The sequence below is a fragment of the Sander lucioperca genome, chromosome 14 (genome assembly GCF_008315115.2).
Source record: "Sander lucioperca isolate FBNREF2018 chromosome 14, SLUC_FBN_1.2, whole genome shotgun sequence".
Classification (NCBI taxonomy): domain Eukaryota; kingdom Metazoa; phylum Chordata; class Actinopteri; order Perciformes; family Percidae; genus Sander; species Sander lucioperca.
The window spans coordinates 25,832,259-25,850,917 of NC_050186.1; the positions used below are offsets into that span (position 1 = coordinate 25,832,259).

The 18,659-nt window shown below is 40.9% G+C and overlaps 1 protein-coding gene across 3 annotated transcripts in view; it reads right to left on the bottom strand.

Moving 5' to 3' along the window:
- The window catches only part of cacna1bb (calcium channel, voltage-dependent, N type, alpha 1B subunit, b), a 219,325-nt gene that overhangs the window by 9,243 nt on the left and 191,423 nt on the right, over window positions 1-18,659 (bottom strand). For all 3 annotated transcript variants that reach the window (XM_035991388.1, XM_031277458.2, XM_035991390.1), the window contains 8 exons: window positions 16,521-16,617; window positions 10,006-10,111; window positions 9,772-9,879; window positions 8,899-9,008; window positions 8,502-8,668; window positions 7,769-7,901; window positions 7,560-7,670; window positions 2,664-2,702 (listed from right to left, as the gene is read on the bottom strand). In XM_035991388.1, the coding sequence (XP_035847281.1) occupies window positions 2,664-2,702; window positions 7,560-7,670; window positions 7,769-7,901; window positions 8,502-8,668; window positions 8,899-9,008; window positions 9,772-9,879; window positions 10,006-10,111; window positions 16,521-16,617 (871 nt within the window). The remainder of the gene's footprint in view (window positions 1-2,663; window positions 2,703-7,559; window positions 7,671-7,768; window positions 7,902-8,501; window positions 8,669-8,898; window positions 9,009-9,771; window positions 9,880-10,005; window positions 10,112-16,520; window positions 16,618-18,659) is intronic.

Sequence of the window (18,659 nt, forward strand, 5' to 3'; positions counted from 1 at the left end):
GGAATGTCCACACACCAGTTTCTCAGGCATCATAAAATTAATTATGGGAACAATGTTTAAAATACAGACTCACTGCATGGAAGAGGTTATATAAAGGAGACTACTGTTTTCATCAGAATAATTACTACAATATAGTTTCTGACCACCAGCGGCAGCACTAAGCCTACTGCTGCTGAACAGCACTACAGTCGGTCAGGGAGGAAAGAAACTGTGCCATGTTTGATTTTAGAGGGTTTGATTGACTTAATAGAAGTAATGCCTTTCCTGTATGGGTCAGTTGTGTTTTTCGGTAATGTATACATCTAACATAGTTTTTTTGTCATGTTTACGCCAGTGTCCCAGCTGATTTCTGCAAAAGGAGGTCTAAACTGCTGTTTGATACTCGAAACATTAAGGGCCCTATTTTAACGATCTAAGCGCACAGCGTGAAGTGCATGGCACAGGTGCGTTTAGGGAGTGTCCAAATCCACTTGCTAGTTTGACGGCGGAAAAAAGGGTCCGTGCGCCAGGCGCAGGGTTCAAAAGGGTTGTACTTAGTGTCTTCGTTAATTCATAGGTGTGTTTTGGGCGTAACATGCAATAAACCAATCAGAGAGTCATCTCCCATTCCCTTTAAAAGCCAGGCGTGTTTGTACCTTGGCGCATTGCTATTATGATGGCGGAAGTGCACCGCCATATTTTTATTTGTAATCTTTTGCGTTTTGTGTGCTGCTGCCCTTCCCTGTGTGTGTGTGTGTGTTTAACAAGCATAGTGTGCGCGCGCTGTGCATAAGCCTAGGCACATTTTACTAATTGGAAGGAAATTGCTATTGCTATTGACTTTAGACCAGGTTTTTGTTGGTCAATGGCGCAATCACTTCCCGCTGCCTCAAGATAGCAATACGCCATGAATTCACCTGAACACACCTCCCTGTAAGACCAGCAAGCCCAAGGGTGCAAAAATGGGCGCATGTGCATTTGCTATTTAAACGATGCATCTACCTGATGAACGTAAGTCCAATGTTCACTCTCTTTTAGATCTATTTTTGGTCTCTACTAGGGTAACATCTGGCTCTTTGGCTGCTAAATGCTCCACTATGTACACCAGCTAGTCTCTAACTGTATCTGTCTGCTATTTGGTGCTGAGCAGGTAGTGTACAGTGGCCTTTTACAGCTGTTCTGCTGAAAACTGTTGCCTGCTGCTGACAAAAATGTAGCTATGAGAGCGCTGAGAGTGAACCAAAACAGTGAAGTTGTGGGTCAGTCAACTAAACAATGCAACCTTTCACGTGGCGCATAGAGCCGAGCTGCAGATTCAGGTGATAATTCTCTGTACAGTAGGTGCAATAAAACAAACCCCTTTAACATTGTCACATTGTTTTAACATTGTGATGTGATAAAATATTGATTATAGCAGCTTTAAGTATTCAGTGGTGTGTTCCTTTAAAGTCTTACATTCACCAATCTCTCTCCAGGGATTAATACTTTAACTAATGCTTTGAGGACATTGACACTCACCCCACCTCATTCTTATCTTCCTGACCAGTACAGCTACCAGGCAACAAACTGATGTGATAGGGAACTGGAACAGCAGCTAAGTTACCACCCCACCTGCTGGTTACTGCCCTAGATTTGGTTCGATGATTTTAATTAATAGTTTTTCTGGTATTTTAGTTTCCAAATATATCAATATTTGTCTAGATTGTGGAGCCTATAGTGCTAAAAATGTATTCAGGCATGGTATCATAGGGACCTTAATACCTATGAGATGACACACAATATATTCATGAACTACTATTTTCATGAATTGTAGGGTGGTTGTGCTGTTCCTCTTGTTCCTACCACACAGCCTATCCTGTAGCTACAGTCAGGGACAACTATATCACAACACTGCGGAAAATATCCGTATTGTCATTTAATCTAGTATGCAGTCTTAAATCTTACTTTTTTTGATAAAAGACATAAGATGCCATTAAAAAGAAATTTTAAATGATTAAAATAATCTGAAAGTGACCGTCAGTAAAAGATTCGAGAGATAAATCAGACTTGCTCGGCCCACTTTTGTTTTCATGTGTAAAAAAAATAAGCTTTTAAGACTGAAAGTAACATTAAATGACAGATAAGGTTGGACAGGTTTTAGTGGTGTAGTTGAAAGAAGATAGTTATTTCAAAGCAAGAAAGCAGCGGTACTGTCCCTGTCTTGTTTCACAATCGTACACAGACACATAAAAACCACACACTACTACACTACTACATTACTACATAATGATATACATACATATACATATACATACAGTACACACAACCACATTTTACCAAAGTGTCGTACTGTACTGCTGTAGTTAATGGCTGAAAAGCAGGACAGAGTGCTTGGCATACCCCGGATACACGTACAAATACTTTTCCAGGGATCTAGGTATTTGATGTAAATGTAAATGTGTGGGTTGCATGTGATGTATCTATCAGCAATTCCATGGAATGACCAGTAAAGTATACTGTATATGTAGGATGGTCACTTTGTCCATGATGGCGGGAGGGTGTGAACTCTGCACTGAGATGAGAGGAGCACATGGAGGCAAACACAGACATGAGAGAAGAAAAAGAGGGAGAGGACGAGAGGAGGAAGGAGAGAAGAAAAAGCAGAAGAAGAGAAAAAGAGAAGTGGCAACACATGTGGTACATACTGCCAGGTGGGTCCCGGGGGCGTGGCGAGGGTGGCTCCGCTATCAGACAGCACATACAAGAGGGAGGTGGGCAAAACATTAGCAGTGGGCATCAAAATTAGGAGAAAGGGAAGACAGAAGAGGAGAGAAGAGACTCAGGAAGAATAACGCTGGCGATATTCAGTATTTTCTTATTGTCCATGAACCAGCCAAAACCAACAATGACAATGCTACCAAAACGTATGTGTGTATCCAAAGCCTGATACATTGGCACCCGCCGCAGAGTCCACATCACCCCTTTCTTCCAAAACCTCCACTGGCTCCCGTTTCAAAACTCTACTCACCACCATCACTCACCAACAACTTGCTAGCTAGCTTTTCGTGTAATATTGTTCAATTAAAAACACATCAATGAGTCAGACTATTGCACTGGGTGACATGTTCCTTTCATTACCATAAACACACACATACACACACACCATCCTGCTGCTGTAAATACTCACAACTAGAGCACCAAATGTGCATCAATCTGCAGTTTCAAAATAGTCCCCAACGTATGCACTATTTACTTCTATTTGAGTAACATTTGCTAAAAACTACAATGCCCAGCTGTTTTATGAAATACTTAGCATTTATTAGAAATAAAACTAAATATTTGTAAGCGTACGGACTAACACTTTGTTGGTTTTGGTCTTTTCATGGGAAGTGTTGACAATAACAGAAGGATAGAATAACACCAGCCTTATCTTTTAAAGAGAGTGAGAGATCAAAATGCAACATAAACATAAGGAAAGCAAGTGTTAAGTGTTGTTGGAGAGCGCACGGTGACAGAGAGACAGAAAGACAGACAGACAAAAACAGACAGGTGAGACAATCTAGGAAACAGAGAAGTGATGGACAGAAAAATCATCTTGACATGACATCCATATGCAGCAGACGAGAGCAGCTACTGTAACTCACAGAATGACAGTAAAAAAAGTTTATAAAATTATACAGATAGTGAAATTCATGAAAATAAATGGATTACTGCAGTCATGCAAAACTCAGAGGTTAGATTAAAGGGTAACTACCGTTTTTTTTCAACCCCATTTCCCCATGCATTTGTGTCTAATAGAGTGATGTGACCAAAAATCTTTGAATTTGGTCCAGCATTGAGCGAGATCGCAATGACGAGCCAGCGTGAACCGAGCTACAGTGTAACCTAATGGGGCAATTGTAGAGCCTTGCTTTTTGTCCTATAAAAGTCTTTTTTTTTGCTATTGACAAGCTCAGATTGATACTAAAAGTGTCTACAAAAATTATAGGCTCCTGTTATCTAAACGTTTTTCAATGTAATGGCTCAATATTTAAATGATTTCGACGATGTGGATGAGGTCATTATAATTGGATGGCCGCCGGTATTCCTTTGAGCCAGAGTCTAGTCTGTGGATAAAGTATACGGATGAAGAGCGGGTGAGGGGAGAGAGAGAGAGAAAGAGAGAGAGGGAGGGAGGCTGCAGCTGCTCAGTGTTTCGTGTGGTCAATAGGCTATAATACATCCATGGTTTTGTGTTATCTAAAAGATTTTCAATAAAAACAATGGTCCCTATTTGCTCATGTCTCTGTGACAGCCCTGTTGATTAGAGGGGGAAATCCTCTGATGTGGTAACACGGCGTTGTGTCCGAGGTGTATCACTGGACACATCAAGACAACAGATATCTGGCAGCAACAGGTCCCACTCCTGACAACATATTATTTGGGCATATAGGGGCACCACGCCCACGGGAGCACCACCAAAATTCCGAGCCTCGCAGCCCGTCAGCGGCTGCTTCACCCTCCTCTGCCCGCTGCCTCTCGCTCTCTTTCTCTCCATCCATAACGTACTCTGGCTCAAATGAATAGCCTACATGTGGTCATCGAACTATAACGACCTCATCCACATTGTCGAAATCATTTAAATATTGAGCCATTACATTGAAAGTCTTTTAGATAACAGGAGCCTATCATTTCTGTAGCCTACTCCGTAACAACAGACTACCTGAACGGCTTTTTCTCGTCTCGCGTTTCACTCTCCACACCGCTGTCTTCGGACAAAAACTCACGTCCTGAGATCGATAATGTTGTCAGACACTTTTAGTAACAATCTGAGTACCAAAAAAAAAAAGGCTTCACAATTGTCCCATTAGGTTACACTGTAGCTCGGTTCTAGCCGGCTCGTCATTGCGATCTCGCTCAATACTGGATCAAATTCAAAGATTTTTGATCAGTCTATTAGACACAAATGCATGGGGAAATGGGTTGAAAAGAGAGAATGCTATTGTAGGTGAGTGTGAATACTGTATGAAATATAAAAAAAAAATAATGTTAACAATTGTATAATTGAGGTAAACTAAATACATTTAAAGCATTTACAAATAGCATCCTCTGGTTTTTCAAGAAATCCAACTTACAATTGATCTTATGTTGTATATACATGAACATGTTAGTATGATGAAGGTCAATACTTACTGTAACACGTTAATACACTATATGTATTCCACCTAGTTTCTATTTTAATGCTAAATTTAAAAAAAAAGGACTGAATAAATTGTATCATCTGAACTGTCTGACCTGGACAACTAATTATCAGGAAGCGTAGATAAGAACTGTGGATCTGTATTTTCAAACAACATTTTAGTACCACCTATTTATTTGTTTCCTTTTTTTTATAACACAGAATTCTTTTTTGCACTTTTTAAGCTCTCCATATTTGGACTGCAGGGGATATACACTTAAAGGAATATTTCAACATGTTGGGACATAGGCTGAGTTGGTTGCTTTCTGAGAGATAAGAAAATCAATATCACTCTTATGTCTATGTGTTAAGTATGGAGCTAGAGCCAGGAGGTGCTTAGTTTAGCTTAGCTCAGCATAATGACTGGATTTGTTTCCATACACAAACAGAAATGTAAAATCAACTGTGGTTTTAGGGGGAGTTACGTTCTATAACTATTTCTATTTCTATTATGCTCATTTTCAGGTTCATAATTGTATTTAGAGGTTATATCAAAATAGGTTTATGTGGTTTAATTTTCAAAAAACACCATATTTTTATTGTACTGCACATTGCTGCAGCTCCTCTTTTCACCCTGTGTGTTGAGCTCTCTGTTTTAGCTACAGAGTGAGACATCTCACTTCTATTCATCTTTGTTGGGAGTCGCACATGCTCAGTAGCTAGGTAAGGACTACTAGCCAGTCAGAAGCAGAGTATGAGGGCGTGCCACGCTAGCAGCTAGGCGAGCATTATAACGTGTGTTACAAAGTGATGCACGTTGGTCCCTGAAGTAAAGGCTGGACTACAATAGAGCTGTTTGGAGCAGTTGGTGAACAGTGTTTTCTGTTGGAGATGGTAAGTCCCTTTGGGGTGGACTTCGGGCTTTTTCACTTTGTACACCTATAACATGCACAAAAAATATATATAACACAATAAAGGAAAGGGAAAAAGCCAAAAAGCATAATATGAGCACTTTAACTAATTCTTTATGGTAAGCTAATTGCTTTCCGGCACTAGCTCCTTAACGCAGAGACATGAGTGTGGTATCGTAAAACAGTATGTTGTCAAATTCATTTTGAGCTTGTCATAAGTCAAAAACTCTCTGCTCTACTGGTCATTCAATATCCAAATATATAATATTTCTGCTTTCTTTTGTAAATTTGTAAAAATGGCACGTTTAATCAGCCAATGACATAAGTGGTGTAGCACCACCTCGGTGAAGGCAGAGATTTTAGATGGTATTGCAGAGACACAAATGGCGCTTTTCCATTACATGGCACCTGCTCGACTCGCCTCGACTCTACTCGCCTTTTTTGGTTTTCAATTACGAAAAAAAATACCTGGTACCTGCTAACAGGTACTTTTTTTAGTACCTCCTCAGTCGAGGTTCCAAGTGAGCTGAAGCGAACTGAAAAGGTGACGTGAAAGCGACAGACGGGGGTGTCCTGAACAAACCCGCTATTTTTAAAATGTGTCTTCTGGCAACAACAAGACACCTTCGACATTCTGTGTGTGTCGCGTTAGGTCACGGCAGTTTACTGCAGCGCCGCTTGTTTCAGTTCTGCGGAGGCTCCAGTCCAGGCAGAGCTTTCACCATATCCTACGTACACACACACATGCTGGCTCGACGCACACACCAGCTGACAAATGTATACATCAGGCCACATATTACATAGGCTACGGCGAAAGCTCTGCGTGGAGCCTCCACAGAACTGTAAAACAAGCTCAAGTGGCCTGATGTTTATACTTGTGCGCTGGTGTGTGCGTCGAGCCGGCAAGACGACCAGCCACGCTGAGGCGGTACTAAAATCTGCAATGGAAAACGGACGCACAGTGTGCCGAGTCGAGTCAGGCGAGTCGAGCAGGTACCATGTAATGGAAAAGTTATTTAGTTAGATAATTATGTCTCTGGCTAACATGATAGTTTTTCTCTGTCTGTATGCAGCAGTAATTCAATAACTGTCTTAGTCTATCAATGTAAATAGGTGTGCAGGTGTGCTCTATGTTGTGCACTTTGCAGAGTCCATGTCCTCAATTTCCTCCTCTGTAATAAATGTAAAATTGTCAGACTGGAGAGGTTGGGGTTAGCAGGATGAACTGATGTGGACTGACAGAGTGGCTCTGTTAGCTTATGACTGCTTTCACTAACCAGCTACCATTCAGCATTGCACCAGCCTTTTTTCAGCCCTTTTCCAGTCCTACCTCAGCCACCTGTTCACTGCCAAACACAGACCTTTTATTATTTTGTATTTCCTGTTTGAAAAAGTCTGTCTGTCTGCATTTTCCAAATCTGATAATATCACAAGAATGCAGCTCCAACAGAGCAGCTGTTAATGAGCTAAAGAGATCTTTTCAGAGAGCAGTAAAACAGGAGGCACAGCATCATGAGCACTGAGGAGCTTACGTAGTACTCAGCATTAAGTCGGGGCAGTGAAGCTGCTCTGCAGTGGCCCTCCAGGATTGGATATCCCTCTGTGTCTGAAATGTTCTCCACATGCTTCAGTTCAACAAATTCCTGCATGAAAAAGAAGAAGTAGTGGCATGTATGGAGGCAGATGACACAGACGTTAAAATGTAAAATAATGATTTTGAGTTTTCTTGGTGTCGGTGTACCTGAGGTCTGGTGGAATATGGCACATCCTCTGACTGGCCTCTCTGGAGTTTCCTTCGGCCTTTGGGCCTCTGTTGCGCTGCCTGAGAAACATCTCCGGACTGGGAATGTTTGATGGCACTCCTCTTGTTTAGTCTGTGTATGAACACACAAGAGCTCTGATATTTGCAGCTAATCTGTGTTGTAGGATAAGATATAACTGAGGAAACACCATTTTAGAGTTTTTCCTGATAGAACCATATGTCAGTGTCAACTATTTATCAATGAAGATATTTTCCCTTATTTTCATTTCTAAGGGCATTTGTCTAATGAAAAATTTACTTTTAGGAATTTGTTGGAACCTTGATTTGATTTAGGGCAATTCCTAAATATGTCGTCTTGTACTTGAAGGTAACATTACAATATTATAATATAGAAAAATAACGCACACCAAGGCCTGTTGTGAGGTGCTGATCACTGGAGGTAGACTTGAAAGTAAGAAAAAAGTGCTCACACTCTGGCTCCATAATGTATGCAGTTCTCTATTTTTGACGTTCCTGCCCTCAGGCCTTGTTAATTTTGAAGAAGGCCTGAGGGCCGAAACGCCATCTAAATAATATAGAGAAATGCGTATGGAGCCAGAGCGTATTGCACTTTTTTCTTACTTTCAATATTAAAATATTGAACAACAGCTCCATCTAAGTGTGTGGATGGATTATGTTTCTACTGTATATGACAGAGAAGGCAGTCCCTTACATTGTGTCCCTGTTAACCGAGATGATGGTTGTAGTGGGCAGCAGCTCTGGCTTGGCTTCTGGCTCAGGCTCGGGTGGGAGGGGCTGTTTGGGGCTGCAGATCAGTGGTTCTACTTCCTGTATTTGAGTGAGGGGCAGCATAGGACGGAACAACGTCCCAAGTTTACTCTGCAGGACAGATCAACAAAAATGTCATTACATTGACATTACACAATCTATATAGAAAGCACGTGAAATAAGATATTTTTCAAATGTTCTTAAGATTGGTATGACTACCGAATGTTTAAAAAAATGATTAAAACATTTTCTAATTCATTAAAGTTTGTTGCTGAGTTTTTTTTCCTGACTAAATCCCCTCTGAACTCTTCACATGCACATTTTTTCACAACACACTGTACCTGAGGTCCCCCTGTAGAATGCTGCTGCTGGAGTCTCTTGGCACAAGTGTGCTTATAGTAGTCAAAGATCATTAGAGCTGCATAGACTTTCCCCACAGTCAGCTCATTGTCTGGAGGAGGAGAGAGCAGAGTGAGAGACTGTTCTGCCATGAGGCCGGTAGGTGGCGCCAGATGAGCAACAAAACAGAGCATATAGCAGGAGGATATGGACAGTATGTGCCTGGTCATTGTGGGAGGGAACTGAGCTGCACTGTAATGTTCACTAGAAATAAGACACTATGCACAGGACCACACTGCGAACCATCAAAGTGTTGACCAAAAGTAAAAATATCTTGAAAGAAAACACAACAATGCATATCAATGCACATCAACATCAAGAAAACGGACTTCTCTAGAAATCTAGGAAACATCTCACCACACTTGCTTTGAGAAACCAAGACATTTAGGGCTCAATAACAGACAAAAATGTGAGAAGAATCTCCATCGTACTAAGCAAATTTAATCGATTATTGCATCTTAAAAGTCTTGTTTTCTTAAACAAGTTCACAAATCTGCCAGATAATTATTTAGTTAGCTAGTGTCCAACACAAATCAAGTTGTTTTAAGAAATATCTATTTATATCTGAGTGTCTGTATCTTAAAAGAAGACATATTCCAGATTATTTCATTTGTTTAGGAAACTAATACTCAATAACAAAATAGGTAGTTAGGGGGAAGATTATGCAGTGCACAGCCATATGAAGAAGAGACAGAAAATGAACATGAACATTTTCAAAGATGAAGTTCTGAATATAAACAGGAAGAGGTCAAGTGAAGAGCAAACAGCTGGGTTTCAGTATAGCCCAGTAGAACCCCAACAGAACCGTGGCTCACATTTAGGTGGCGTCACCAGCAGGTCGACAGTCTTCTGTGACAGGTTGGGCCAGACTCGGTTTATCTCCCTCTTCAAATCAGCGTCACACAAATGCTGCGCCAGGACCCCTGAGGACGGGCCCACAAACATGTCACATCAAATCTGCAGCACAGCGATCACAGCCATTTGCATAAACAACAGAGTCTTAGGTCCGGCCGCAAGGGACTCTGGATTTTGTAGTTTTCGTCTCTCACCAGATGCCAGTTTGATCTCCAGGGCTGTGCGAATCAAGGCCATCAGCGTGGAGGTGAAATGCACCGTCTTGTCAGCCGCGATGGGCATGTTCATCTTCACCAATCGCTGAGAGGAATGGAAGTAAAGAGGAAGGGGCATGAATCAGGAACAAACAACCAACAGCTGAGGGAAAGGAGACTGGATTCAATATGTAACTACAAGTCAAATTAAAGGATAGCTGTTTCAAACTTTAACTTTTATACAAAAACTCTGGTTCTCTGTCAGGTGAACAAATCTTGTAGTTTGTCCACCCAGAGTTTATGTCTTTCAAATAATAAATAATGATACATATTTTTTTTGAATTGTATCAATCCGACTTTACCAATAATATACTGTAAAAACACTGGTGAAAAACATCCACAGTTACATGTTAGGGCTGCAGCTAATGATTATTTTCATTAACGATCAATCTGTCAGTTATATCTCTGATGAACCTCTTACAAACCCCAATTCCAATGAAGTTGGGACGTTGTGTAAAACGTAAATAAAAACAGAATACAATGATTTGAAAATCCTTTCCAAACTATATTCAATTGAATACACTACAAAGACAAGATATTTAATGTTCAAACTGATAAACTCTTGTTTTTTTGCAAATATTCACTCATTTTGAATTTGATGCCTGCAACACGTTTCAAAATAGCTGGGACAGGGGCAACAAAAGACTGGGAAAGTTGAGGAATGCTCAATAAACACCTGTTTAGAACATTCCACAGGTGAACAGGTTAATTGGTCATGATTGGGTATAAAAGGAGCAAGCAAGGATGGGGCAACAGTTTAAGAACAACATTTCTCAACGTACAATTGCAAGGAATTTAGGGATTTCATCATCTACAGTCCATAATATCATCAAAACATCCAGAGAATCTGGAGAAATCTCTGCACGTAAGCAGCAAGGCCGAAAACAAACATTGAATGCAATGAATGAATAGTATATAATGAATATTACCACGTGGACAAAGGAACACTTCGGAAAACCAGTTGCAAGTTAAAACTCTACCATACAAAGCGAAAGCCATTTATCAACAACACCCAGAAACGCCGCTGGCTTCTCTGGGCCTGAGCTCATCTGAGATGGACTGACGCAAAGTAGAAAAGTGTGCTGTGGTTTGCCGAGTCCACATTTTAAATTGTTTTTTGGAAATCATGGACATAATGTCCTCCGGGCCAAAGAGGAAAAGGACCATCCAGATTGTTTTCAGTGCAAATTTCAAAAGCCAGCATCTGTGATGGTATGGGGGGGTGTTAGTGCCCATGGTAAGGGTAACTTACACATACGTGAAGGCACCATTAATGCTGAAAGGTACATACAGGTTTTGGAGTAACATATGCTGCCATCCAAGCAAAGTCTCTTTCAGGGACATCCCTGCTAATTTCAGCAAGATGATGCTAAGCCACATTCTGCACGTGTTACAACAGCGTGGCTTCGTAGTAAAAGAGTGTGGGTACTAGACTGGCCTGCCTGCAGTCCAGACCGGTCTCCCACTGAAAATGTGGGGCGCATCATGAAGCGCAAAATACGACAACAGAGACCCCGGACTGTTAAGCAACTGAAGTCGTACATCAAGCAAGAATGGAAAGAATTCCACCTACAAAGCTTCAACAATAAGTGTTCCCAAACGCTTAGAATGTTGTTAAAAGGAAAGGTGATGTAACACAGTGGTAAACATGCCCCTGTCCCAGTTTTTTTGGAACGTGTTACAGGCATCAAATTCAAAATGAGTGAATATTTACAAAAAAACAATAAAGTTTATCAGTTTGAACATGAAATATCTTGTCTTTGTAGTGTATTCAATTGAATATGGGTTGAAAAGGATTTGCAAATCATTGTATTCCGTTTTTATTTACGTTTTACACACATCCCAACTTCACTGGAATTGTGGTTTGTAATCCTTTGGTCAATAACTTATCAGAAAATAGTAAAGAAGCGCATCACAATTTCCCAGAGTGCAATTTGTGTCGTGTTTTGTCTGTCCAACAGTCCTTTAATGATATGTACAGATTTCATAAATCCTCACATTTGAGAAGATGGGACCAGCGAATGTTTGGCATTTATGTTTGTTAATTGACTTTATTAAATAAGGATATTATTGTAGATTCATTCACTTTCAAACTCCATTAGTCAATGAATAATTTCAGTCCATACAAAGGCCTAAAACTGTGTGCCCACCATGCACACCTATTTTTAAGCTAAGGTGAATGCATGGAGCTTTGTGCTGTTAATGGCTGCTGCTGTTGCTATGAGACTATTGCAAATCCACTGGAAACATAGCAGGCTTCAGCTAAAAGCTGAAATATGATTAACTTGTGATGCTAAGCACTGTGAGCTCACAGAACATGCTAAGCTCTCACTGCTGCTGGAAACATGCAGCAGCATGTCTTTGTTGTGAAAATAATGACGGAGGCCTGAGAAGAAAACAGAGGTTGCTGGTGGACCCACAGCTCTGGAATGAGAGTGTGACAGAAAACTATCCATCAAACAGTTACTGTACTTAAGACACTGCAGAAGATAGGTTCCATTTGATCAAGGCTATCTTTACTCACATGGCGTGTGTATATTGAAAGCATTATTGGTTGCTTTAATCGTTCCTCCTCTCCATATTAGCCATAAAGATATACCACTGTAGTGTTTTCCCTAGGTTTGTGGAAGACTTAAGTGCATGCATTTGGCAGGGGTTAGGGGTCCTCCTTCAAGAAAATGTTACATTTTCAAAAGAATTATAATAATGCAATTTTAGATCATTTTGGACCATTGTTATTGACATATGTGTGTCTAAAACGTTGGAAAAGCTAGAGCATATAATATATAAATGACACTCAAAAAGGCTAAAAGAAAAAAAAATAACTAAAGAAAGTCCACTGGAGACCAACTACAATCATTAGATCTGACAAAAGTCATTGAGTTAGTTTTGATGCTCACATTGATTTTACATTCATTCGGTTGAGGTGGTGCCCAAAACGGCTTGAGTGCTAAGCCTAAGCCTTATAATGGAAGGGAAAACCCTGTGTGCGACTACACTGCAAGATGGGGAGCAAAATCCACAGTACTCGATGGGTGCACTAATGCATTCTAAAGTTCAGCTGAAGCTAATATAATAAAGTGGGTATCTCTTACATGGTAGTCATGTGCAGGTTTATTAGAGGTGTTGTGTTCCGGCAACAAACCCACAGTACATGCAAGGAAACGCTGAGAGAAAAAGCTTTGAAAGATCCCTATTTTCTTTTGCTTACTAAGGCTACTGAAGCCTTATGTCGTTTGGTTTGGACAGGTGTTTGGACCAAACAGGCAATTTAAAAATGTTACCCCTGAGGCCTGTTTTCACATTTTCTGACATTTTATGGACTAAATGATGAATCGGTTCATTAAAATAGCTATAGCAGTTAATGGCAGCCCTACATTGCGGTGTGCTCCAAAGTACTAAAATCTGGTAAATATTAGTCCAATTACTAGGCAGCACAGAGGCTCATTATGATTATTAATTCATCAGTATTTCTACAGTAGGTTATAAAACATAAAATGCATCAGGCAACTGCTCAGCATTGATCCACGCCATGCAGGGCTTCTGGATCAATGCTGCAATGAAATCATTTATGCACACATGCATATTGGAGTTAGTACAATACATTGACAGTGAGGCTGGACGGATGCGCTGGACATGGAACTTTCAATTAAAAGAAAAAAAAACTGACCGAAAAGCGAAAGCAAAAACCATAAACATCATAAACATTTGTGAAAAAAGGAAAAGTGTAGCTGAGATAAAGAAACAGAGAAAGTACATTCACTCTGGGAGCATAACAATACAGATGGAGAGATGAGAGGCAAGAAGAAGAGGAGGAGGTAGAAAATGAAGAGTATGTGCCTTAACTGGAAAGCATCTACACATGTGAAGTCTTGCATCTTTCTCCCAGAAACAGAGAGTGGCTGCAGACCATGAGCATCAGACAAATAAAGAAACACATAGAGTGCTCAAAAAGCACTTATGCACATAGGATGCATGCTTGACTTGAACACACACACACACACACACACGCACACGCACACGCACACGCACACTCACACGCACACGGTGAAGTTAGAGGAAGGAGAAGAGAGGAAACAAATCCCTCGAGAGGGTGAAAGAAAGATCATCCAAAAGAGTGAAGCTGAGCCTGCAGACAGAACATAAAACTGGAAAACGAGAGGGTAACAGGGACAACTGTGACTACCAGGGGAAGATGTCTTCATTAGGAAGGGAGGTTAACAAGGAGCGCAAAAAACTAAGTAGGGGGAGGGGGAAAATAGAAAAATAGAGATGTGGAGAAAAACGCTAGCCTTGCTCTATAGTGCCTTGCTGCTCTCGCTCTTTCTGTGCCTTTGCTCAGGTCTTTCTCTGGCGATTCACAAAAACAGGAGTTATATTTGGATATGCGACCACGTCAGACCCAGACATTTTTAACCGAGGCGAGGGCAGGGCTGCTTTAAATGTGATTTATTTGGACAGCTGTGCGTGCAATGAAACCATTCACATTGAGTCATGTGCATGCTAAGAGGTAAGCAGCAGGCAGGGACTACCTGAGGACTGTTGACCCCACTAGTATAAAAGTCTTACATATAATCATGGGATAAATGTGCCATGAGAGAATGAGAGGATGGTGAAAGTGTTCTTAAATGTCCCATCTTTCAGTGTTGAGAAATCCTTCAATAATTCCTTATGAGCATCTGAATCCTGATGAGATCTTGAACTAAATCATTTGTTTTTTCCGCTGCATGGCATGGCTCGACTCACTCTTTTTTGGTTTTCCATTAAAAGAAGTGAATATTACCTGGTACTCGGTCGAGGTTCCAAGCGAACTGAGCCGATACTTAAAGGTGTTAAAACACAGCAGACCACTGATTGGTCAGAGAGAACCGTCACTATCACAACACGGCACACCCTGCACACACCTGCCATTTTTAAGAAGGAAAGCTACCATCAATAGCAACTGCAATTTTTTTTATTAACTCGACACAATTTTTTAATAAATGTCAGCCCACAAAAATCGCAGGTTAGTGCAGGATGACCTTTGTCCAGATGATCTGTGTTGAAGATGATGTCACGGCACTTTCATCCTGCCTACACTAAGGGGATATTATCAGCAGTGGAAATCAAAAAGAGAAAAGCACTGGTACCAAAAAAAGTCAAGCAGCCCTGTACCATACAGCGGAAACACGGCATTAGCAAACAGTTAGCTATTTTCCCATCCAGCAGACACAGAGCACCTTTTTATTTGGAGTTGAGTTTCTATTCCACATTATAAATCCGTCCAATATTCACTCTCTTTCTAACTCTGGTTTTGTCTCCACTAGCCCCATTTGCAACTTGAGCATTCCGTATGTTACTCCATAATTCATTAACATGGCGTCGCCAACGCAAACCTTAAGGGAAATAAAAATACAACCACACTAGGTCACCTAAATGCTAACATCAGAATGCTAACACTCATAATGACAATGTAAACATGCTGATGTTTAGAAGGTAAAGTTTACCATGTTTAACATCATAGATTAGGGTGTTAGCATCCTAACATGCGAAATAGGACTAAACACAAACTACATCTGAGGCAAATGGGAATATCAGTTCTAAGCTCAAATCTTGACCGGATGGTGGCGCTAGATAAAAAGTCAGGGGATCACCAAATGCAGTAGCATTCATCCTCTGGGGACCATGAAGCAACATTTTATGGCAATTTAGACGTGGTAGAGATGGCAATTCATCCAGGCGCTGACATCGCTAAAGCTCTGCCTGTAGCGAGGCAGAAAATCTAAACGCTAATGTTTACCAGTTATCCAGTGGGTTGCATCTTCAAAAGGTACAGTTCAGTATTTTGTCTCACAGATATCTACAGTCTGCCCAGAATAATAAAATAACTGATCCACATTTAAAAGCCACTATACTCTTCTTCGCTGGATGTATATATTAAGTTCACTGCATGAGCCTATGGCAGGCCACACCAGCCTGGCAGTCTGTGGAAACATTGGTTTCACCCTGGGCAAATATTTCATCATTTCAGACAGACATCTGTGACATTTGAAGATACAACCTGGTACTGGATAACAGGTACAAACAAAGATTTACATACAAATGATGAGTATGGTACACTCCTGAAGTCATAAATGGGGCTAGGTCTCTACCAACACCTGAGAAAAATATTTGTCTCTTTAGCTGTTAGATATTCTACTCTCCTCTCCAGATAGTCACTAAATTTGTCTGTATGCTTGTTTGCTGAAAACAGCTGCTTATGGTTTTGCTCTCTGATCTTGGCCCTCCCGTAGATGAAATGTACAGGGCCGCAGAGCTTCACAGATGAACAGAAAGAACAACACAACAGCAGCAGGCCAGAAGATACTGACTGTGACACACTGACAGAAGCCTGAACATGTTTGACAGGTGGAAGCAGGGAAACCAGCCGTGACTGAAGGGAGGGAGGGGAAAGGAGGAGAAAGGAGTAATTCTACCTTATAGGCGACCCGGGGCGGACATTTCTTCCCCAAACCTAGCGGAGGGGACATGTCGCGCAGCATCTCGTACATATCGCGGTAATTCATGCGGCCGCTTCCCAGGGGAAAGATGGTAGGAGGAATGAAGATTTTCCAGTTGAGGAGGTGTTGGGATTAACAGGGGTAAGGGGAAGTTACATAATGACAGAAAGTGGTAATAGAATGGGAGGGGAAAGAGAGGAAAACACAGAAATCCTTGTTAATAAGATTTCCAGGATATCATGATGTGGAATACCATCCTGGTTGGGTTTTAGGATTCAGGAATGGATCCCAGAGGAGGAGGGAGGGGAGGATGCTCCGGAGGATTCCCTGTGCAGAGATGCTGGATGGAGGGATCATGGTGGAAGATATGCATGTGGGAACCAGAGTGCATTTTATGATAAAGGCTTACTACAACAAACATCTGTCTTTTGAGTATCAAACGTTCACCACCTGAAGGCTTGAAAGGCGGCTCTGAAAAAATGAAAGCTTGGATTCACAGTAGGCCTACTTACAATGATTTACAATGTCAACCTAACCTTTAGAAATTCCTAAACCTGGGGCGACCTCTAGCTCACCCAGTAAGAGTGTGCGCCCCATGTAGTCCTTTGCAGTGGCCTGGGTTCGAGTCCGACCTGCGGCCCTTTGCTGCGTGTCATCCCCAATCTCTCTCCCACCTTTCCTGTCTATTCACTGTCACTATCAAATAAAGGGAAAAGCCCCAAAAAATATCTTTAAAAAAAGATAAAGAAATTCCTAAACCACTCCTGCACCATACTCCCTTGCCCAAGCTGCAGGTCACAGGATGTGCTTGTGCCGAAAAGTACTTTTCCCCCATACACAATCATTCATGCAAAACAACCAATTTTTTTTTTTCTATAGGTCACAAACATCCAAATGTAATACAAACTTTGTATTACCAAAATTTCAAAACTTGTATCGGGAGTCTTAGGCAGAAAAAAAGACATTAATGCTCACGTGTTATGGGCACTGAAATTAACTGGTGAGCAACTTTTATTGGAAAGAACTGACTCAATCCTAGAACACAATATTCAGTTCTTTTAAAAGAGCACTTCCCATTTACACTCCTTTAAAACTATCAAACTCATGATCGACAGCTTTAAGATATCGTCTTTTTTATTCCACACATTCTAGACCCAATCATAAAGTTTGTTTACAATAAGTTCTGGGTAGAAAACTCCTGCATCCTGTACATACAATTTAACGGGGGAGATATACTCGGGGACAATATACTGTCATCTCATTCATCAAAAATGCCTGTTTGATGATTTCATATTTCAACAATTTCACAAACATTAGCTTGGGGACCTAATTTACCTGTTGGGCCACAGACTAAAGAAAATGACACCACCCAAACTTGCAGTTAGCCCGACAGGCACTGAGGTTGCTGTTCGTAATCCTAGATTGGTTTATCAAAGACCATGCAAAGCAGCACAGTACAGAAAATAAGCACAGCAGAAACGTCAGACCTTCATGTTTAACTATATATCTTTAAATGTTACAGTTACAGCTGAAAATGACAACAGAAATAAACAAATTTGCCGAGTTCACCTATTTCCGCAATTCAAATCAATGAGCAGTTGTTAGCGCGATGTCACTGTGATTATGTCTATTCTTTCTCGTCAAAACCAGGTGCCAACTTTACCCACAATGCAACTCAACTGCCAACAGTTAAGTCAGAAATTAAGATGTGTTATGCTACAGTAATAGTGGGTAATGTAGCCTTGAGCTGCTAGCCTCAAGCAGAGATGAGGAGCAAGCTACATAGATCTGGGAAGCTCATTTCTTTCTTACTCCACAAATCCAGTCCAGTCTTTAGACCCACCCAACGCTGTAAGTAACATCACTTGAGGACATTTATCAGTTTTCACGCAGCTCCCTCTGGAGCCACAGAAGGCAATGTTTTCCACATACTGTATACAGTAGTACTCCCCAAAACGTGTAAACAGACATTGTTAAAATCAGTGTAAATTCCCCTTTAATACATTTTTGGAACATACTGAACATATGGATCAACAGGGGAGTTGGTCCATATGCTGCAGGAGTGGTTTGAGAATTTTCTATGTGGTTTTTATGTTTTCTTTCTTTCTTTCTTTT